The sequence below is a fragment of the Ornithorhynchus anatinus genome, chromosome 15 (assembly GCF_004115215.2).
Source record: "Ornithorhynchus anatinus isolate Pmale09 chromosome 15, mOrnAna1.pri.v4, whole genome shotgun sequence".
Classification (NCBI taxonomy): domain Eukaryota; kingdom Metazoa; phylum Chordata; class Mammalia; order Monotremata; family Ornithorhynchidae; genus Ornithorhynchus; species Ornithorhynchus anatinus.
This window is the reverse complement of record NC_041742.1, coordinates 19,211,065-19,235,445: the sequence shown is the minus strand read 5'-3', so window position 1 is coordinate 19,235,445 and position 24,381 is coordinate 19,211,065. Positions and strand designations below refer to the sequence as shown.

Sequence of the window (24,381 nt, the reverse complement as noted above, 5' to 3'; positions counted from 1 at the left end):
ATTCAAATGCTAAAGCTCAGTTAACCATGCTACTATGCCTTGTTTCGAATCAACATACTTATGTCTCGAGATCACGCCATCAGCGAGTGAAAAAAAGCTTACACAAAAAATTGGGGACTGTCTTTAACCAAATTTGGCATCCTGAGAACTTAATCAATTCCCCGCCAATTCTCCATGATAGTAAGTCAAGCAATACAAAATTAGCACTACAAAATTGTGTGACTCCATCTTGTGTCACTGGAGTCAGAACTACATCATAGATCTAATCCTGTTAAATCTATTTTAAACCTTGGGGCTTGTGCTTTGTACTAAGCACTGGGGCGGTTACAAGCAAATCAAGTTGGACACGGTCCCCATCCCACATAGGTCTCCGGGTCTCAATCCGCATTTTACAGATGAGGTAGCTGAGGCACAGAGCAGTGAAGTGACTCGTCCAGGGTCACACAGTAGACAAGTGGCAGACCTGGGATTAGAACCCAGGTCCTTCTGACTTCAGCCATTACACCATGCTGCTTCCCAAGATTAACAGAATTTGATAAGGGTGGGGCACTGGGCTTCAAGCATGGGCATGGGAGTAGGAAGGTTACGGGATCCATCCCAGTTCCGCCAACTGTCTGTCGTGTGACCTTCGGTGAGTCACTTCACTTTTCCGTGCCTCGGTTCCCTCATCTGTAAAATGATCCCTAGATGGGACAAGGACTGTGTCCGACTCGATTTGCTTGTATCGACTCTAGTGTTTAGTACAGAGCCTGGCACATAGTAAGTGCTTAACAAATATCATCATTAAAGGGCTATAAGACTTGGCCTGACGGAGCACTAGATTTAGAGGAGACAACAACAGACAGAGAGACAGCACTGGTGCATGGCATCTGACGAATCTCCCTCAGCAGGGACTTTGGGAGGATTAGGGTGCTGTTAGGGAGGTACGTTCAGCAAGTGGCCAATTCCGACAGACACTTACGCTCTCTGCCTTCAAAGCCTCACTGGAGGCCCATCTCCTCCAAGAGGCCTTCCCTTATCTCCCCCTCCAGACTGAAACCTTCTTGTACGAAGGGAACATATTTACAACTCTAACATAATGTCCTCTCCCCCTGTGCTTAGTATAATGCTCTGCACACAGTAAGTGCTCAATAAATACCACTGACCGCTTGATGAAATGACCAGATAAAGATTTACCAAAAACAACGGGAAATGGATCTTTGGAAAGAGTGACATCCCTAAAGAAAATAAGCCTGGCTATCGTCAGAATCTCTCTCGTCTTTTGAGCCTCATCCAAGTTTCAGCATAAAATTGGAGGTAAGGACTCCTCACTTAAAAGGTCAGTGCCTACTGCCGGTGGAGAAGGTCAGGCTTGGGCAAAAGAAAAGGCAGAGAAGGAAATTTAGGAACACAGATACAAGCTTCACCAGCTACTCAGAAGAAAGTTGGTAACATCATCTTCTATCACCCTTCAATTCTTCACACAATCTGACACATTACTTTTCATCATTGACAAGGTGACAGAGTCAGGGGATTTCTAGTTCACACAGACTCCACTGACCCATCAGCGTCAGTCGGGTGAAGGTTACCGGAGACGGAGAAGTGGAGACAAAAAGGCTTTTTAACTGTGCGGAAAGCTCGGTAAAAGTGGAACATGTTTTCGACTTGACACTGCACTGTCAAAGCGGTCGCAGTGATTTCCAAATCCTGAGGGGATTCTAGCTCCCGGAACACGGTATCGTTTTGGAACAATCTCATTATTTTTGAAAGTCACAAGGAGGAGTTACTTATTACGTAATGAGCCCAATTGTTTCCTCCATCCTGTGTCAGCAAGCTGTCTTAAGGGTGTAGAAAGGCACTCTGAGCATGTTTAACTTAGAGACCATTAGAACTCCTAATATTGATTTTCATAAGAATTGGGACACTTCCGATTTCAGAAATGAGGCAAACGGGAATTATTTGCCCTTTTTGCTCCCTACTGAAGAAACAAAGTGAAAAGGTAAGTCAAGATGGATCCATGACTTTTGAAATGCTGCCCTTTGCAATAGCAATATGGGTACATAGAGTTTTGCTTACTTAATAGAACTAGAACTCCTTTTTTAATGATGTGCATACTCCTATACTTAAACTCATATTCCCAACTGCCCCTGGTTCGATGCCCTCATTTGAAATCTTGAATTCTTGGGGTGACTATTATCATCTTGGATTTTGAAGACCATAAAAGGATGTGAGCCCATCCTTCCACCTGAATCATTTCACAAATTAGCTTGTGCAGCACATAGTCATGGCTTTAGAGGGTAAGCTCCTTGTAGGCAGGGAAAATGTGAGTTCTCTGTTTCACATGTCCCAAACACTGTATGTAGTGTGTAACACCCAGAGCTCAATAAATACTATCTACTAGATTGCAAGCTCCTCGAGGCCAGAGATCAATTCTACTGACTCTGTCGTACTCTCCCAAGCACTTCACAGTGCTCTCCACAGAGTAAGTGCCAAGTAGATGTCACAAATTGATTAGTACAGCTACCATTTACTGAGCATCCACTGAATAGAGTGCACTGTACTAAGCACTTGGGAAACAAGAATTTTAGATATTTTTCCATTTCAAGTTATCTCTCTGTGGCCCTGAATAATTCTGATAAAGTTCTTTAAAGCAGCCTTGTACACCCTAAAAAGGAGAAAGGATAACTTTTCATCTCTAATCTTTGTTAAAACTCATTGTGAGGACCATGTTCATTTAAAGAAAAGTCTTTCAGCTGGGAGGGTGAAACCCCTTTGGGAAGAGAATGAGAAAAACTACATAATGACACTCTGGACCATTTTCACCCCACTTACCCCCAGCAAGAAGAGACAACACACTAATGGATCCCTGGCAACCTACATGTTCAGACTAGATAAATTTAAATGAATTTTGGAGCATGACCTAGTGGAAAAAGCCCAGTCACAGAAATCAGAAGACCTGGGTTCTAATGTCAGTTCTACCCCTTGCCTGCTGTGTGACCCTGGGCAAATCACTTAACATCTCTGGGCCTCAATTTCCTCATCGACAAAGTGGATATCAATACCTACTCTCCCTCTTAGCTAGACTGCAAGCCCCTTGTGGGATCGTGTCCAACCTGATGATGATGATAATGGTATTTGTTAAGCGCTTCCTATGTGTCAGGGACTATATTAAGCGCTGGGGTCGATACAAGCAAATTGGGTGGGACACAGTCTCCGTCTCGCATAGGGCTGACAATCTTAACCCCCTTTATACAGATTAGGTAACTGAAGAATAGAGAAGTGAAGTGACTTATCCAAAGCCACACAGCAGACAAGAGGCATAATCAGGATTAGAACCCATGACCTTCTGACTTCCAGACCCATGCTCTATCAATTACGCCATACCGCTTCTCCAATCTTCTATTAATCCCAGCCTTTAATACAGAACTTGATATGTAGTAAGATTTAACCAGTACTATTATTTTAACATTATTATTATTATTATTTCTTGTTAGAAGATAGGGAATTAGGAGTATCTACAGAGTAGAATTAGAATTTCTGGTAGTTGGAGTTCACACATTGCTAGAAAAAAAACCAAAACTGAGCCCTGAAAGTAGCTGACTTGGTGCATTTCTCACAAAGTTACCTTCTCTATTGCTTTTTAAGTTTCCAGGTGAATATGCTGCTCATAAAACCATCTGGACACAGGAATCCGAACTGTGAATAAGTGGATGGACCCCAAGGTCAGTAGATATATTACGTACGGGTGGACTTGGCAATCAGTTGGACAGAGATTAAAAATAAATGAGTTTTTCTTTTTAAAATGGTTTGCTAGTCTATTGAAAGTGGTGAATTTCAAAGGGACTGATTTCAGGGATCACTCCATCAACATCACCATTACTTTCTTTGGGTAGCTCAAGTGTTACATGTCTTTTTTTTTCATGGTATTTGTTAATCGCCTATTATGTGCCAGGCACTGGACTAAGCATTGGGGGAGAGACAAGCTAATTAGATTGGACACAGACCATGTCCCTCATGGAACTCACAGTCAATCCCGTTTTACAGATGAGGGAACTGAGGCCCAGAGAAATGAAGTAACTGTCCAGGGTCACCCAGCAGATGTGGCAGAGCCAAGATTAGAACTGAGGTCCTTCCGACTCTGAGGCCCATGCTCTACCCACTAGCCCATCCTGCTTCTCAGCTGATTTTATAAAAAAGTCCTCAAAATGCACAGCCTTCTGGGTTGCTGGGCCTACGTGTTTTGAGATGTTCTTGCAGATAATCAGTGTGTTATAAAAAACAATTTGTTTTCTTCTCTTTGGATGGAGAGAGATAAGTTTGCCACTTGATTATTTGCCATTCAGAGCTGATGTCAGTTCCAAATGGATAATTCAGTTTTCTAGGAATTAACTTGCAGTTAGGCTTTAAGATGATTCACTCATAAAATATATTTTCTCATTAAAGTCACAGATAAATAGTCAGATCCAAGCGAGGCCCCATATTCCTTTATAGACTGCTATTCACCCAGATTTTGCACTATTATAATTAACTTAAAAATTGGAATTTGTTATTCCAATTCTTTGGCATACTATGTGCCAAATATTGCGTAAAGCACTAGGATCTATACACAAGATCAGCAGATCAGACACAGTCCCTGGCTACAAAGGACTCACAATCTAAAGGAGGAGGGAGAACAGGTTACTTAATTCCCATTTTATAGATGGAGAAACTGAGGCCCAGATAACTCAAGAGGCTTGCCCAGGGTCACTTGGGAGTCAGCGATAGAGCTGAGATAAGAACCCAGGTCTCCTGACACCCAGTCCTGTGTTCTTTCCACAAAGCCATTCTTTTCGGGGGCTTCCCAATACTGATTTTATTATCATGAGTACTCCAGGGTTTCTGAAAAAAATACTTTCATGCACTTGATTTCCTTCATATTTAACATGATTGAATCAATACGACATATTTAATTTTAAGTACTTTATTAGGCACTTCAGGGAGTAAAAAGAAAATGTAAGACAGGGTCCCCGCCCACAGTTGTTATAATCTAGATAACATACTCTCACCGAGAGGAGCAGTTCTGATAAAGAATACTCTGAGCTCCGTAAATATTAAATACATTGGTATACTCATGTCCCTCTGGTAGAAATCCTGGCATTCCCATGTCCCTGTGAAAGACACCAAAATTTCCCTTCTTAAACCATTTTCTGATTCTGCTTTTCACAATAATCGGTCACCTTCCTTTACTCAAATATTCTTTCCCTACATCTAAAATGAATTAATAAGATGTCTAAGACCTGTTCGGTTGCCTCAGGAAATGTGTGTTTTCACACCCAAAGTTGTGGAACTCATTTCAAACTGAGTCCAGCTATGTTGGGGAAAATTTACTGTAAGGCCTGTAAACTCCTTGTGCTCAGGGAACATGTCTACCAACTCTTCTATTGAACCCTCCCAAGTGCTTAGTACAGTGCTCGGCACACAATAACCGCTCAAGAAATCCGACTGATCGATTGATTTTCGATTTAACTGACGACAATTTAACTCAATTTAACGGGACCTAGAGTAGAGTTGACCCTACTTTGCTCCTCTTATGACTGCTTCACTAGGCATCCTTCTGAATTGACAAGTAGGCTATAGAAGTATAGCCTAGTGGACAAAGGTCAGGTCTGGAAGATCTAAATTTTCATCCTGGTTCTGCCATTTGCCCACTGTGACCTTCGGAGAGTCACTTAACTTCTCTGTGTCCTAGTTTCTTCAACACTTGATCAATCAATCCTATTTACTGAGCGCTTATTACCGCAGATCACCATACTAAGTGATTGGGAGAGTACAGTATAACAGAGTTAGTAGACACATTCCCTGCCCACAGTGAGGTTGTAGTCTAAAGCTGTAAAATGGGGATTAAATAACTGTCTCCTCTCTCAGACTGTGAGTCTCTGAAGGGACAGGAACCGGGTTTGATCTGACTGGATAGTAGCTACCTCAGCACTTAACACGGTACTTGGAACATTTTAGAGAAGCAACGTGTTCTAGCGGGAAGAGCAGGGGCCTGACAATCAGAAGGACCTGTGTTCTAATCCTGGCTCCATCACTTGTCTGCTGTGTGACCCTGGAAAAGTCACTTTACTTCTCTGTGTCTCAGTTTCCTCATCTGTAAAATGGGGATAAGACAAGGGAGCCTTCATGTGGGACAGGGACTGTGTCCAACCTAATTAGCCTATATCTACCCCAGTACTTAGTAGAGTGCCTGGCACATAGTAAGCACTTAACAAATACCACAATTATCATCATCATTATTATTATGGGTTTTAACAAATGCCAGTAATATCAGGCTTCTGTGCAGTCAATGTGTTGTGTAGGCCCGGACAAGTTTAGTTAGTTTGGAGGATGTGGAAAGGGTAGGTAGAGAAAAATCACTTCTGAGATTCTAGAGAGAACATATTTTTCTCCCAAAGCTGCTGGGGGCTGGGAAGAGGATATAAATTAAAGGGATCAGGTGTGAGAAAAGAAAGCAGACAATTCTTATCCATGAAAGGAAGGGAGAACCTCTTAGAAAGCAAAAAATATACAAATTTCTGCTGCCTCTCATAAAAAGAATGGAAGCTACAACGTTTCCTTGCCTACTTAAGCAAGTTTGTAAAATTTTGGAATCAAATTACAACCCAGCAGTTTCTCCCTCGTTCTTTTTGTCGCAATCAGACTTTCTTCCACTTTCTACTCCTTACAAATCTAATAACAGCTCACAAATTAGGGTAGTCCAAAGTTTTATTTTCATTTGCTCCCAAGCACTCTAAGTGCTTTTGGTCCTGCATAATGAAATATGAATTCTATATTAAATCCCCCCATTGTAGTTACCAGCAGTAATAGCACTCAAAGGAGTTTTGAAATTACAGACCACTGGGTTCCGTTCTCTGCTCGGCCTCTGCCCCTTCGGAGAACTGCAGCCTTGCAGAAGTCAGCGGATTCTAGAAGGTACCCGGAGCCAAAAATAATTTCCAGAGATCGATGTCTGTGCAAGTGTAAATGTAGCACAGTTCTAGCTACAAATAGAAATGTTCACAAGCCTAGATGAGCGCTGGCTGAACACTGTGCCATTAGCATTTTTGCCTGCACCTACTTTAATGACATTTGGATGATCGTTATTGCAGATGCTCTTTTTATTGGAATGCATATCTGCATTGTCAGATCCATTTTCAGAAAGGCTCGTTTTGGCCAATGTTGCAGCCACATACTAGGAAAATACTTTAGCTTAAATGCGTTTCCCTACTTAGGCTCAAATGTCTCCTAACCAATGAAATTCTATTTGGACAGTAGAATAATTTAAGCCAATGTAGCTCATAGATATTGGAATTTTATCCGCTCTTAAATCTGTTATCGTTTTAGGGTTTACATGTTCTTGCACCTGAGATGCGGTGTTGACTAGTGGATATAACAGGGCCTGGGAGTCAGAAGGACCTGGCTTATAATTCCGGCTCTGCCATCTGTTGAGTGACCTTGGGCAAGTCACTTAACTTCTCTCTACCTCATCTGTAAAACGGGTATTGACTGTGAGTCCCATGTGGAACAGGGACTGCGTCCACCATGATTAGCATGTATCTTCCCCAGCACTTAGTATGGTGTCTGGCAGAGTAAGTATCATTAAAAAAACAACAAATATAAAAACCCCACAATTACATCTCCATTTTACATATGAGAAAACAGAGGCATTAAGAAGTTAAGTGAGCTGCCTGAGATCACACAGCAGACAAGTGGCAGAACAGGGATTAGATCCCAGGTCCTCAGACCCAGATTGAAAGCCACTTGTTGTCTAGGGACCATGTCTTCAAAAAGATTGTTTTCCTCTCCCCAGGATCAGTAGCATAAATTAGGTATTCCCCATCCCTTCCCCATTAAATTATAAAACACTTGAAGACAAGGCCACATTTTTTACTTCTATCGTACCCTGCGAAGAGTTTGGTAAGATTCTCTGCACACGGTTAGCACTCAATAAATACCACTGATTGAGTGATTAGTTAATATCCTCAGAGATGAACGAATATTAGTATGCTTACAAGCAGAGTAAAAGCCTCAAAAGAAAAAAGCAGGTAAAAAATATTTGGCAGAATAACGATCATTGCAATATTTGTTAAGCAGTTCCTATGTGCTGAGAACTGTACTAAGCAATGGGGAAGGTACGATTAGATCAGAGAGTCTCTGTCCCCCCGTGTCACTCAAAGTCTAATGGGGAAAAAGAAAAGGTTATTTCATCCTCATTTTACAGATGAGAAAACTGAGGCAAAGAGAAGTCAAGTGATTTGCCCAAGGTCTCACAGCAGGCAAGTGACATAACTGGTATTAGAAACCAGGTCCTCTGACTCCCAGGCCTGTGCTCTTTCCTCTAGGTCACAATGCTTCTAAAAGCGGAAGACAAATATGGTTACTGGACGCTATCTTGCCACCACTCAGATGACCATTTCTCCAAATTGTGCAGATTCTGCTCCCAAACTGAAATCATGCCAGGGTGAGAGATTGTTCAATGGTTATTGCTGGTTGAGCGGTCTGCGTAAAAAAGCACTAGATGGGCACAAGTAGGGACAGAATAGCAGATGGTAGAGACTGAACTATTGCAAAATTAATTATGGAAAACTTCTTTTCTCAGTAAAAACACTTTCTTGGAGGCAGGGAGGAGTTCCTGGTAACATGCTGGGCAGATTTGCAGATGTTACAATGAAGGTCCTGTGAACAGTCAAATCTGAACAACGGCTTTTTGCCATGGAGGGAAGATGGTGTGAAGAATTAATACATTATCCAAAGCAGTTTTCAAACAAAGAGGGACTCAATTCCCAGAGACATTAATTTAGAAAAAGTAATTCCTACTCTTTTTAATATTATCTCATTGAATTAGGACCTTCGGTTCTACATTGAGCCTACATTGTCAGCTTAATGACACTCTTCAAAATTAGGGGGAAAAAAACCCACTTAATTATTTAACATGGTGAATAATAACACCTAATTACTTAATGCTTTAGAAACTGGATATTTATTCATCATCCCCAAAATAGATAACTTCTGACTCACTGAATGAGCCTGAATTCTGCATATAATATTTGAATGTGTCAGTTCTGACCTTTTCCATATTCTGTCTTATTTTATTTTTTTAGGGTTGTGTATTTTTGGGGGGGGGGGCGGGTGGGAGGAGAGAAGGAAGAAGAGAATAAGCGGCAGCAAAATCTTTCCTGGGACAATCTTAAAAGAAAGATAACTACCGAAATAGAAAGTGGCCTCTAAGGCAACACTGGCATTCAGAAAATTCTCTATATTGAGAGTCCAGATCTACTTTACTATTTGAAGAGTACTAATAATAATGAATACATTCATTAAACAATTCCTAACATCTTCATTTATTATTATAGAAGTTCCAGAGTTCAAAAATTTCCAATTGATTACTCTGTATAAAGTAAATTGCTCATTTTGTAACCTAATTATTCAAAATTTGTTCATCTGAACATCAGTGGGAAGATGAAATATTTGGTAACGATTTTGTTCAGTATCTAACAGTGTTCATTACTATTACTTTCTTATTTTCATTATAGTAGTGATAATATCTAATAGCTTTCTCACTGTGCTATACTCTTCCAGTCAAACATCAAGCTACAGTAATTGCACTAAATATTATCACATATAATAATAATTACAATAATAATGATGGCATTTGTTAGGCACTTACTATGTGCTGAGCACTGTTCTAAGTGCTGGGGGAGATACAGGATCATCAGGTTGTCCCGCATGGGGCTCACAGTCTTCATCCCCATTTTACGGAAGAGGTAACTGAGGCACAGAGAAGTTAAGTGACTTGCCCAAAGTCACACAGTTGACAAATGGCAGAGCCAGGATTAGAACTCAGACCTCTGACTCCCAAGCCCAAGCTCTTTCCATTAGGAAGATCACATGTGAGCCTGTAGGTTTATTGTGGGCAGGGAACATGTCTACCAACTTTGTTATAAGTGCTTAGTACACTCCTCTGCACACAGTAAGCTCCCAATAAATATGACTGATTGAATGAAAATATGCCATTTAGAAATGTATCATGTAAGGGAACATGGATAGAGCACAGGCCTGGGAGTCAGAAGGACCTGGGTGATCTTGGGCAAGTCACTTCATGTCTCTTTGCCTCAGGTCCCTCATCTGTAAAAGGGGGATTAAAACTGCGAGCCCCATGTAGGACAGGGACTGCGTCCAACTGATTAGCTTGCAACTACCCCAGTGCCCTCATAATAAGTACAGTGCCTGGAACATAATAAGTGCTTAATGTTACTGTGCAACATTTGGGAGAAGAGAAAGGTATATCATAGATGACCAAAATGGCAGGGTGTTTTCACTTTCATAATATCTATTTAATTTGACTGTCAGAGATCATGGCTACTAACTTTTGAATGCTCTCAAGCACTTAAGTACAGGACTGTAAACACTTAAATACCATTAAAAAAAAAATGCTCCCTGACACCCAAAACAGTACTAATAGTATTAAATGAAGGAAAATTAATTTTCACTAATTATGGAATAAGGCTCTGGAGAAAGGATGGAAATCAAGGCAGGAGCTGGGCCATATGCCCCACCACAAAATTCTGTTGGAGGCAAAAGGATGAAAAGTCCTCAATAGGAACAAATATTCTCTAAAACCCAATGGGCCTGGCTTTTAGATGGTCCTCTCATTTCCAGGTCTTCTCGTGCCCCAAGTCATCAACTTCAGGCCCCAGTGACCCTTGTTTGTTTTTTCTCATTTTTCTTTTCCCTCACACTCACTTAAAGAGGTACCCTTTCCACCTTCTCCAGTGCTGATTTTTGTAATCAGTTTAAGCAGCAATTTTTTGCCTTCAGGACCAAGATCCTACCAGTTCTGTAAGCTATTGCCTTTGAGAATTTTTTGGGCTTCAACTGCCATTACAGTGTTCTTGAGATTACGATTTTCAGAATTCCCAGTAGGAGAGATATGCCTGAGTGAGACCTGCCTTTTTCCTTTCGCTACAACTCCGAAAAATCAAAGTTTGAGGACTCAAGGCTTACAGTGAGAACTCTGAACGGGGAAGGCCTGTTCACACTATTCGTACATCCGGAGCCCAGTGACACTGTAATAATAATAATAATAATAATTTTTAAAGGTTCACTAAGCACCAAGCCATGCAATAAGCACTGGAGTAGATATAAATTAATCTGTTTGGACCCAATACCTAACCCATATGGTACTCAAAGCCTAGGAGGAAGAGAGAACAATCTAGTAATGGTAGTTATTGAATGCTTACTGTGTGCAGAGCACTGTACTATGCATTTGGGAGAGTTCCAAGAGAACAAACCTGGTAGACAGATTGGTAAAACAGGTACTTAATCCCCAGTTCACAGATGGGGAAACACAGAGAAGGTGATTTGCTGAGGGTCACCCAGCAGGCAAGTGGCAGTGGCAGAATTAGAACCCAGGTTTTCTGAATCCCAGGACCGTGCTCTTTCCACTAGATTAACACTGGTTATTTTTTGTAGATTTTTTTCCCTGAAAGGACATTTGGTGCCACATCACTGCTTGCATCCTGTCTGCTTCCAAAGAACATAATGACCTTCTTGATAAGGTTTTCTAATGTATTAAATGTATTCATAAGTGCTGGACAACATGTTCCTTCAACAATAAAATTTAGCAACAAAATTCAGTGCTACATTGCAATTGGAATTCTTAGGTTGTAAATCGGATTGCCATGGAGCAGGCTGGAACATCTTCTTGATCTTCTTCAGCCATTTTCTCAGTTTCCTCATTGGAAAATGGGTATTAAAGACCTGTTCTCTCTTCTTCTAAGATAATGAGCATCGTTTGGAGCAGGTACTGTGACAGGATCCCAGCCATTTAGGAGCTTACAATCCTGAGGGAAGAGATCAAGTCTTCTTCCGCTACTGTACACTGCCAAACTTTTCAGTTCAGTGTTCTACATGCTCTAAGTCTTCATTAAATTTAGTTGATGATCTGGAAGGCAGAGTCCTTTTATTATTGTTATTATACTTGTTAAGCGCTCACAGTGTTTCAACCGCTGTCCTGAGCGCAAGGACAGATACGAGTTAATCAGGCTGGGCACAGTCCTTGTCCCGCATGGAGCTCACAGTCTAAGTAGGAGGGAAGAGGATTTAATCTCCAGTCTACAGTTGAGGAAACTGAGGTACTGAAGTCAAGTGACTTGCCCAAGGTCTCTCAAAAAGCAAGTGGCAGAGCAGGAATTAGAACCCAGGTCCCTGTCCAGATTTACTCCCTGGAATTGCTCTAGGCATTTGGCTGGTGGAGTGGCACCATTTTCCAGGGTCTGTCTTTATGACATCCTTAGATGGTGAGCCACTTGAAGGCTCAGAACGGTGTCATTTTTTTAAAAGAACTTATTAATCGCTATGTTCCAGCCACTGTGCTAAGCACTGGTGTAGATACAAGATAATCTGGTTGGACATGAAGTCCCTGAAGTTCATGAAGCTCAAATTCTAAGCCTAATTCTCACCTGTATTCTCTCCCAGTGCTTAACACACTGCTGAGCATACAGGAAGCTCTCAATAAGTACCGTTACTATTATTTCAGTGTGCTTTAGTCCCCCGAAACCATTAATGCCATTCTAAAGGTGAACAGGAAAAGGATGACAATCAAGGATCGTGTACAAGATCTTCAAATGTTAACCTCAGCTTTCAGCCAACCCTGAACCTATCTATACCTAATATCATGCTTTAGGGAGGAGGCCTGAAAACATTTTTATTACCTGAAGAGAAAAACATCTTAAGACAATAATTAGAATAATCTCATCTGCCTCTGTTGAACTGCCTTTTTCCAAGCCACAACTTTGAGTTGCACTCTAGCTGCAGCTGGCCCTTGATTTTCAAGTGACACTCATCATTAAATGCAACTTTGGCACTTGCAATTTGGCTCAGAAATGGCAATGAAATACCGGGCCTGGTGGTAAAGTACACGTTAGATTGCACTGATGTCAACTATTATAGTAATTTGTTGGGCAGTTGGTTCAGAGGTCCTGTATTTGCAAGTGACTGCAATGAATTAATACAAAAACATGGTTCTGCCATTCAAGGCAAAGGGGGTCTGGACAACTAACATAATGGTTTTTCCTTCGAGTTTCCTCTGAGGTACTCCTCTCTTCCTTGGAAGGTTCAAATTTTTTAGTATGGGTTGGAGTTTGAGAGAATAGGACAGATGGGAAATGACAGTCAGATGCTTAACCCAAGAGCCTCTGTCACTTGGTTTGTTCTAATTTCTGCTCTTTCCATTAGAAGGGATCCTAAAACTTCTGATCTCTAAGGTCTGAGGTCTTAAGTCCCCTTGCTAAGGCGAAAGCGATAAGCCTGATAAAGTCCTATGGTCCTTCACAGCATCTCCACAGTATATGGGATGGGACATTACTAACCCAAATTATAGGTAGGTACACTAATGAATGAATACTTTTACTCACATTTCAGACTTTAAATGATCACTGTAAGTTTAAAGATTGCAGTTCCGTCAGTCGAAACTGTTTCATGAGCAACTACTCTGTTCAGAGCACTAAGTGTTTGGGAGAGAATAGCAGATTAGGAGACAAGAACCAAGCCCTCAAGGAGTTTACAGTCTTGAAAGGGCTCCCATTTATGACATTTTTAAATACTGCTGAGGCTACCTGGATATGAATGCTCTATGTCAACTCACTGAAACCATCTAAGGAGAAAGTATTATTTTTCCCTTCTCTTTTCCATAACCTCTTCTCTACCTCAATGCTGGTTTCCATGGTTACATGATTAATCAGATTAAGCTGCTAGAATCACATCCTTTTGGTTAGATGCATTTTGAAAAAGAAAATTACTCTGAAGAATTCAAGAGTGTGATCTAAAGGAGAGGGTGTGCGCTTGGGAGGCAGAGGACCTAGAATCGAATCCTAGCTCTTACACCTCCCTGTTGTGGGGCCGTGGGCAAGTTCCTTGACTTCTCTGCACTTCAGTTTCCTCATCTGTAAAACGGGGATTAAGTATCCGTTCTCCTTATACTTAGACTGTGAGCATCACGTAAGATAGGAACTTTATCCAACCTAATTCATTCGTATCTATCGCAATGCCTATTATAATGCTTGGCACCTGGTAACCACTTAACGAATACCATAATTATTATGATTTAACTATAAATTTACATGTAAGTTTTTAAACATCATCATTCATTTTTAGAGAAGCAGCATGGCCAAGTGGATAGAGCATGGACCTGGGAGTCAGAAGGACCTGGGTTTGAATCCCAGTTCCTCCGCTTGTCTGCTGGGTGACCTGGAGCTAGCCACTTAACTTCTCTTTGCCTCAGTTACCTCATCTGGAAAATGGGGATTAAGACTGTGAATCTGTGTGGGACAGGCACTGTGTCCAACTTGATTAGCTTGTATCTACCTCGGTGCTTCGTACAGTGCTCTGCACGCACTAAGTGCTCAATAAATACGATTGAATGAATGAATGCTTAAATACCTTTTAAAATAAAATATTATTCTGTAAGCTTTGGAAAAATAGAAGGCACGCCATAGATAGCCAAAATAGTAAGGTGTTCTTAATTTCATCATATCTATTTAATTCAACAGTCGGGGATCATGGCTACTAACTACTGTACTCTCTCAAGCACTAAGCACAGGATTCAGCATATATTAAGCACTCAATAAATACCCTTGATTGATTACTTCAAAATTTCATTGGGTTAAAAAAAATGAACCAAACAAATCATTTTCTGGTGTCTCAATTACGACCAGATCATAACCTTGTACCCAGAACATTTTTCTCTCAGAAGTGACTCTGGACATGACATGTGCATAGGAAACTTCAACTGTTGGAAATCTGCCTTCAGTCTAATGTTCAAAGTACTATCAGTTTAACTGGCAAGGATTTAATTATCTAATAGGGACAAGGCAAGTAAACATGGGGGTTCAATTCATTATTCCAGAAAGTAGAAACTATTCTACTTCCCCCTTGATAGATCATTTTTATAGGGCAGATAAAAACTTTTGGGAAACACAAAATTGGACCCACTCCTTTAGTTTTAGCTCTTTGATCCTTAAGAGTGGCTTTGGGAACAAACCTCCTGGTTTTTCATCTTTGAACAGAATGAATACTTTGGAATTTATTGGGATAATGATGACATTTTTATGAATAGTATTAAAATGTATAGCAATTGTTATTACACAGAGACAGACAAATGAGGAGGGTAAACTATCCTACAAGCACTGCCAAAATCAAACATGGCAACACAGTTCCTGTGTACTGCAGCTGGTGTTGTAAATCTCTCATTGGCCTTTCCACACATTCTCAGAGGTGAATTTTATCCTCAGCCACACCTCTTCAAGCGTGAAGGACAACTGTGTATGAGTGTGTATACCCACACACTCATACTTTGCACACACCGCACTTTATTAAATGATAAGCTCATCCCTTCAGACTGTAAACTCATTGTGGGCAGGGGATGTGTATTGTTCTCTCCCAAAAGCTTAGTACAGTGCTCTGTACACAGTAGGTGCTCAATAAATAGGACTGAATGAATATGCCCAAGTGCTAATTGCCTATAATTACATATAGCAATGAGAGCATCAAACATCATGCCTTTGAAGGGTCTAGATTTGAGATCAGACCTTTAAGTTGGTGATTTTCAATAGAATTATACAACCCAACATTGACCCCCTCTGATTGACTGACTTCTTACAATCGATTCATAGCCCCCCAAATTCTAAAGCTGAGATTCTCAACGTATTCTTTAACAAAATTCCTTCACTTAAATGTCTGTGTTCTTCAAGGAAAATTGTACTCCTAGTGTTTTTCCAAACCACTTGGGGCTTTTCACATTTTACTGTCAGAGAAAAGGGATATCAGAACAAGAGTTAAATTAGGCCATCTGACTGTCTGACATACATACGAGCATTAAACCAATTATTGACAGGCACATTATTCAAAACTCAAGATGACTTAACCTTCAAAGGAGAGTTGACATTCAGTGCCAGCACTGTTGTTTTTCTAGTATAAATGTTTAATGAGTCAGAAGTTTGAGTACTCAAGCTGCCAACTAATTTGGAAAAACAGCCATTACCCACTTAGAACATTTCCAAGTTCACTTTTATAGGCCCCACGCTGAAGAGAGACAAAGATAAGTACTCAGTTCATTATGAATCTCCTTGTACTAAAAACCTCAATCACAATTGCTTATATTTGAAGTAATTGCATTCAAGTTAATTATGAAGAAGAAGATTTACTGTGTTCACCCCACAGGCCTAATTTTCTAAAACATATCATCCAAAAAAAAAAAAATTAAATGGGGGAAATTTCTGATTAGGGGAAGGCAAAAATCATACATCTCAGTCCCCATATCCAGTCAATCAATCAATGGCATTTAATGAGCATTTACTGTGCAGAGCACTGTATTAAGTGTTTGAGAGAGAGAGCTGGCAGACCTGGATCCTGCCCAACAGGAGCTGACAGTCTAGAGGGTGAGTGAGATGGGCAGTAAAATAAATTACAGTTATGTACATATAATAATGTTGGTATTTGTTAAGTGCTTACTATATGCAGAGCACTGTTCTAAGCACTGGGGTAGATACAGGGTAATCTGGTTGTCCCACGTGAGGCTCACATTAATCCCCATTTTACAGATGACGTAACTGAGGCCCAGAGAGGTGAAGTGACTTGCCCACAGTCACACAGCTGACAAGTGGCAGAGTGTGCTGAGGGGTTGAGGTGAGGTGAATATCAAGGGATTAAAGGGTGCAGATCCAACGCACAGGTGATGCAGAAGGGAGAAGAAATGAGGGAAATGTGGGCTTAATTGAGGAATGCCTCTTGGAGGAGATATGTCCTGAATAAGGTTTTGAAGGTGGAGAGAGTGGTGGTCTGGCGAATATGAAGAGAGAGTGAGCTCCATCCCAGAGGGAGAACGTGTGATATGCAAGGGACTGGGGGTGAGATAGAGGTAAAGTTGGAAGGTGGAGTGAAGCCAGACTGTGAGCTCGTTGTGGGCAGGGAATGTGTCTGTTTATTGTTATATAGTAGTCTCCCGAGTGCTTAGTACAGTGCTTTGCATACAGTAGGCACTCAATAAATACGATTGAATGAATGAGTGAATGAATGAAGTGTGCAGACCAGGTTATAGTAGGGAATCTTCAAGATAAGATAGGAGAGGGTGGGCTGATTAAGTGCTTTAAAGCCAAGGGCAGGGAATGTGTCCGTGTCCGTTTATTGTTGTATTGTACTTTCCCAAGTGCTTAGAACAGTGATCTTCACACAGCAAGCGCTCAAAAAATATGACTGAAGCAATGAAGAGTTTCTGTTGGATGCGGAGGTGGATGGGCAACCACTGAAGGTTTTTGAGGAGTGGGGAGAACAGGAACAGAACTTGTTTTAGAAAAACAACCTAGGCAGCCAAGTGAGATATGGACTGGAGTGGGGAGAGACAGGAGGCAGGGAGGTCAGTGAGGAGGCTGATGCGGTAGTCGAGGCAGGGAGAAGCAGTGTGGGTCAGTGGAAAGAGCACAGGCTTCGGAGTCAGAGATCATGGGTTCGAATCCCGGCTCTGCCACTTGTCAGCTGGGTGACTTTGGGCAAGTCACTTAACTTCTCTGTGCCTCAGTCACCTCATCTGTTAAATGGGGATTAAGACTGTGAACTCCACGTGGGACAACCTGATTCCCTTGTGTCTACCCCAGCGCTTAGAACAGTGCTCTGCACACAGTAAGCGCTTAACAAATACCAACATTATTACAAATACCAACATTATTATAACCACAAAATCTCAGTTGGACTTGCTCTTAGGAACAGTGGCTCTTTCTCTCTCTTTCATCCCTGACACGTTTTCCACCATATTCAGTTTTAACCTTTAACTTAAATTTTCCCTCCTCCAACCCATTAATCTCAATTGGTTTCATCCTAAGGATGACATCGCGAGTGGATGTACCAGAAATGAATAACATGCCAAAACTCTCCATTCCATACTGCGGAGCTTTGAAGACTTGCTCTTTGCCATACTGATGTTTTGCCTCTTTCATCTCTACTGCTCTTTTCAAACCTACTTCTTGGCATTCTAAATCTTGAAAATGCAACAGAGGGACTTGAAACGGTCAGAGTAATCTTCTGAACCCTGAGAAAATTGCTGTTCCACAGATACAAGCACTGTTGAAGGTCTTTGATAACAATTATCCAGGAGCTATGTTGAAGGAGGCTCTTCATCCACGGATTGTAAACTACTTCACATAGTGCAGTACGATGCAATGCCCGAAAATCAGGGAAAAAAAACAGTTTTGTATCAGCCTCACACACAACCGGAATTTCATTGGCAACTGGAATTTAAGCTGGAACTGAATCCCGCTCTGTAGGCAAAACAATATCCAACAAAACGCAAAAAGCAAAGTAGAAAATGCAGTCAAGATCCTCACATGCTTTGGCAATTGAGAGAACTTCACCACGATGAAACATAAAGCACTGAGGTGCTCCAATATTTTCTGAGACCTGAATTTACTAGATAAGATAGATTTGGATTCTCAGGCAGTATTTCAGTTCATTTTAGAAGCCATACTTATCAAATGTCAATAAAAAAATTCTCCATCATGATATTTAGGAAGTCAGGCAGCATTCAGCTTTGATACAGTTAAGGACTTAGTAAAGTGTTCTGCACATAGTAAGCACTCAATAAATACAACTGAATGAATGCAGTGCTCATCCCAAAAAGGTTAAAGGACTAGCACCACTGCCCAAGTGGCTATCCTATTCCAGCTAGACTATCATTTCAGCCCCCTCACCAGTCTCCTTATTGCCAACGTGATTCCTCACCAGTTAATAATAATAATAATAATAATAGTAATAATCATGATGGTATTTGTTAAGTGCTTACTATATTCCAGGGACTGTAATAAGCGCTTGGGGGTGATACCAGCAAAGCAGTATGGCATAGTGGAAAAAGCCTGGGCCTGGGAGTCAGAAGGTCATGGGTTCTAATCCTGGCTCCGCCTCTTGTCTTCTGTGTGACTTTGGGCAAGCAACTTCCCTTCTCTGGGCCTCAGTTCCCTCATCTGTAATATGGAGATTAAGACTGTGAACCCCACGTGGGATGGGGACTGTGTTCAACACGATTTGCTTGTATCCACCCCAGCGCTTAGTATAGGGCCTGGCACAGAGTAAGTGCTTAACAAATAGCGTAATTATTAAATCGGGTTGGATACTGTCCCTGTTCCACCTAGGGGTCACAGTCTTAATCCCCATTTTACAGATGAGGAAACTGAGGCACGGATAAGGGAGGTGACTTGCCCAATGTCACACAGCAGACAAATGCCAGAGCCGGGATAAGAACCAGTGCCCTTCTGACTCCTAGCCCGTGCTCTATCGCTAGACCCCGCTGCTTCTCATAACCCACTCTTCTGCCCCGATAATGTTTCTCTAACGTCATTCTGCACACATCTTTCTGCTTTGTCCAAGGTTATCCATTTCTCTCAACATCAAAGAAACTCCTAAACATTGGCTTTAAAATACTCCATCAGCTCTAACCTAATGATCAGTTTCCTTTTTTCAGATGCTCCAGCTCACGCTCTTTACACCTGCTGGGATCATCATCATCTCACCGTGCCGCATTCTTGACTCTCCAGCCTCCCACACGTTGCTCACAGCTCCCTCATGTCAGGAGGTCTCTAAACACGTCGTGAGCAGTTATATTGTTGTGTTGTACTCTCCCAAGAACTTAGTAGAATGCCCTGAACACAGTAAGCGCTCAAGAAATTTGACCGGTGGATCGATCTCCCTCCCCTTTCAGATTCGACACATTTGTTCCAATTGCCCCGGGTGATTTTTAAATCCCTTTATAAAAGAACGAATTATGAGACATATTTAAAGTATTAAAAGGTCAGTTTACTTACTGTTTCTTGGATGCCAGCGCACGGCATTTAAATACGCATTACAATAATGGAAGAGAAACTCGTGCTCTGATTGAAGAGTTTTCCTTTGAAGCAAGGGCATCAGATCACGTCCATCAATGATCCTGAATAATCAAGAATCGCCAAATCAGCCAGAGAACATGATCGGTGTTCTTAGGTGGAAAATGTAAAATCCTGCAATTTTCTAAAAGCAACTTCATCTCCATTCATCCATAACTTCAGTACCAGAACAAACCTTCCATCCAGAACCGGAAGGGTAATTGAAAATTTAATAAAACTCAACAAAGCTGGCATAGATCCGTTCCTCTTGATTTTTACATAATTCAGAGAGAGATCCTTTTTCCATTTTACTTTTTAAAATATCTGTTATTTTTTTCCCTCTCCCATTTCTCTTCCAATGTTTCTGGACACAACACTTCAGCTCAGAGGTCTCTCGTGTCAAAAAGACAAATAGAACCTCAGGTTAAATGCATGAAGTCAGTCTTCAAAGATGGGATTCCCAATTCAGAGTGGAATATATTGAGAACAAGGACGCTATGATTAGAATTGCACACTGGGAGGTGCTGGTTCCCAAATGAAAATATGAACCATCTTCTTCCAGATAATTGAATGCAACTATGAAAGAATATTCTGGATGGATGAAAAACAAAGAGAAATAACTGCTTTGGGAAAGAGATGATTATCACTTTGGAATTAATCTGGGCAGGAAACAAATCAGTCTTTTTCCTACCACTGGCCGTAAATTCACAATTTCTTTTTCATTTAAGCTACTGGCTCTACAGTGATTTAAGATAATGAGTAAATAAGTCCTTTGAAAAAGTTAAAATTGTTAGCTTTCATGTTCCATTTTTCTCATTAATGAAATAGGGAAATGGACTCATCTCATTGTAGATAGAAAGATCGGAAGCTCTACCAAGTCTATGCGTTTGTATGCCGTAACCTGAATGATATCTATTTCTGTCAACTTCCCGGGCTGCTTTTGTCTATGTTCTGCTAGTCCAGATTGTAATTACAGTCTTGCTGCTTAGCTCACTTCTTCTTTATAATTATTAATCCTTTGCACCATAGTAAATGAAACCTATGGACTGAAAACACTTTATTATTCCAAGTTAAAAATAAGAACAAAAGATGATCTTGGACTGCTTCCCAATCAAACTGTTAACTGCAGTAGTTTGGTCGAGAAATATGCTGGAATCCATCTTCCCTCCATCAGGGTTGTTCCTACGAGAGGCCAGAGTGGTTTTGGAAGAGATTTGTTTTTCTTAGAGACATCCTTCCAGCCAGATCTGCTCGATGCAAAGTGAACTTTCAGAGGCTAAGCTGCATGGCCTAGCAGATAGATCACAAGCCTGGGAGTCAGAAAGTCATGGGTTCTAATCCCGGCTCTGCCATTTGTCTGCTGTATGGCCTTGGCCAAATCACTTCACTTCTCTGTGCCTCTGAGTTATCTGATTTGAAAAATGGGGATTGAGGCTGTGAGCTCCATATGGCACAGGGACTGTGACCAACCTGATTTGCTTGTATCCACCCCAGCGCTTAGTACAGTGCCTGGAATATAGTAAGCACTAAACAAATACCACAATTATCATTATTAATGTTATTATTAAGTGGGAATTGCAGGGGGCAATCAAGATTAACATAGGACAAAAAGACACAAAACGCTAACGACTGCCTCAAAACTCAACACAGCATGTCCACTTAATACGAACACAACTACAAGACTTTCCACTTCTCCTCAGTCGCAGGCTTGATCTTCTTGCTTATCTACTGCCTGAGAACCTTCAGATCTCAGATCCCGGGAGACTGGTCATGAAAGAAGATGGGGTTAGTAAGAGGTTGTGAAGGATCGAGGTGTTCCTGGGCCAATCAGAAGATGCCGACTGAGGATGAAATTCAAATTCAAATTCCCCAAATTCAGTTTTCAGTCCAACTGTATTCAATAGCAGTCAAAGGTCCTAGAACAGGAGCCTCCAAAGAGCAGGTTAATTGCTCAGATAACCCTATGAGTGATCACCATAGGTGCAATTTTTGAGTCCATTCCATCAGCCATTAAGTTTGTCTTTTGCAGATCTGGCTGGCATTCTCTTCAAAACCTTTCCAAATCAGATGTTGGCTGAAACACAACATTTTGAGAAGGGGAACGGAGACTCAATCGATGGCATGTGAGTGCTTACTTTGCTCCTCCAAGCACTTAGTACAGTGCTCTGCATAGTTAGCATTCAATAAAAAACATTGATTGATTGACTGATTGATTGATTGACTGATTACTGTGCAGAGCACTCTACTAAGTTCTTGAAGAATGGAGAGGCCAGAGACAGAAAGAAAGAGAGGGCCCAAGGCAGAGAGGGCCAGAGACTGTGTTTGATTTCCACCTATGCAATCTTTCCCAGTGCTTGGTACAATGTTCTTCACACAGAAGGAATTAATAAAAAAAATTCCTACTACTATGAAAGAGACAGAAAGGGAGAGGAAGAGACAGAAAGAGAAGGAATGAGAGAAGAGGGAGGGAGAAAGAGAGATGGAAGCAGGTCTCACCTGGAAAAGTACAGAACAGGTAGTCTAGAGACTTGGATTCCAATCTCAGCTCTGCCACTTGCCTAGTAAGGGATCTTGGGCAAATCATTTAACTTTTTTGAGCCTTAGTTCTCTCATTTGTAAAATGGGGATTCTATATCCCATCCCCCGATTTAGACTGCGATACCCAGATAGGACAGGGACTGTGTCTGATCTGATTGAATTGTATTTACCTCAGTTCTTAGTACAGTGCTTGACACATAGTAAGTGCTTAACAAATAATATAATTATTATTCCTCTACCTAAAGAGAGGAGCAAAGAGTTCATTTCAGGTGTTCTTCAGAGACTCACTCCTCAGCTTGGAAACATTATTGCAGTCCTAGCTATATAATAAGGGCTTAATAAATATCATACCCCTGGGAAAAAACCTCTCCTCTTGGGAAGCAGCATGGCCTAGTGGAAACAACACGAACCTGGGAGTCAGAGGACCTGGGTTCTAATTCTAGCTCTGCCATTTGCCCGCCATGTGAACTTGGGCAGTCACGGCTTACCAGTGCTTCAGTCTCCTCAACCATAAAATGGGGATTCAATACCTATTCACCCGCTTCTTAGACAGTGAGCCCCATATGAAACAGGGACTGTCTGACCTGATGCTCGACACACGGTAAGTGCTTAAATATAATTAACGTCATTATTATTATTATTCTCTTCTCCCCAGCTCTTTTCACTTCCAGTTCACAGCAAAATCATCAGTCCAGTCTAGTTTGGCTACATTTCTCAACTCTCTTTCCACAGATGTGACATCTGGCTAGACTTAAACTCTGTTTTTAAGAACAGCAATTAAAAGGTTGGGAGAAAAATTGATGGCAGTGACGGTTTGATGGGAATCTGAGCTCACTTAGAAAAAGCGCAATTCAGGCAGCATGGAAGAAAAGAGAAAAACCTTCGACCTGCAAAAGTTTTCCGGCTGGAGATGCAAAGATGAATTTCATTTTTCTGTATCTTCTACCTAACTTGTCCCTTCCTACAAGCCCTCAATAAATCATCTGCTAAGGAGCACCACTCCCTGCAGAAATATTGGTCTGTCAAACATGCTCACTTTTGACATGAAAAATTGGAAGGGATGCTATTTAGCTGAACTTTTAAATGTTGTCCACTCTGGCAACACTCGGTTTCTCAGACAGACTTACCTTCTAATCATTGTTGTGGAGGGTTCCTTTATGTGGCTGCCCTTTCTCTGGAGTCCACAAATGGATCTTGATCATCTTTCCCATGTAATAGAGACTCCAAAGAGTCTAGAAGTGTAAGTATTTATTTTCAGGTCTGCCTGAACAGAGCCAGTCAAGAGTTCGAACAAATGCCATGTGGACAAAGTGATTGGCTGCCAACATTGCTTTAATTAAACTCAACAATTGATTGTGTCCACTTTTAATGTTTAAGGCCAGTTTTCTTTGAAATAAAATTGCTGGAATTATTATTCAATGGGGAGACCGATAATTCTTCTGGAAAACAGTTCTCCTTTTGTATTAGCCCTAGACTAACTGTGAGTAGGAATCCAGCGGTGGTATTTACTATGCACTTACTATGTGCAGGGCACTGTACTAAGTGTTTGGGAGAGTACAAATCATTGGGAGAGCATAAATCATTCATTGTCACAATTCTATAGGGGAAAAAAACCTTACCCTATAGTAATAATAACTTCTATTTAGCACAGTGGGTACAATGCACCGCATTAAGAACAGAGGCAATGCAAAACATGAAATTGAAACACTCCCTGCCCAGAAGTTTACTATTTTATGGGGTGGTTTTCCAATTTGGGAATTTCTGAAAGTTTTTTTTTCATGGTTGCCTAACTCATCAGTGATAATCCTGCCACTTTACAACATTCAGTTCTTCCATCATCGATCCATGGTATTTGAACCTCATTGTGTGCGGAGCACTGTACTAAGCACTTGGGAGAGTACAATACAAAAGAGAGGGTAGACACATTCCCTGCCCACCATGAGAT

The 24,381-nt window shown here is 41.1% G+C and overlaps 1 protein-coding gene across 2 annotated transcripts in view; it reads right to left on the bottom strand.

Annotated features, from left to right (window-relative positions):
* Positions 1-24,381, bottom strand: part of STS (steroid sulfatase) — a 110,709-nt gene that overhangs the window by 1,612 nt on the left and 84,716 nt on the right. For both annotated transcript variants that reach the window (XM_029079784.1, XM_029079787.1), the window contains one exon: positions 19,842-19,963. In XM_029079784.1, coding sequence (XP_028935617.1) covers positions 19,842-19,963 — 122 coding nt within the window. The remainder of the gene's footprint in view (positions 1-19,841; positions 19,964-24,381) is intronic.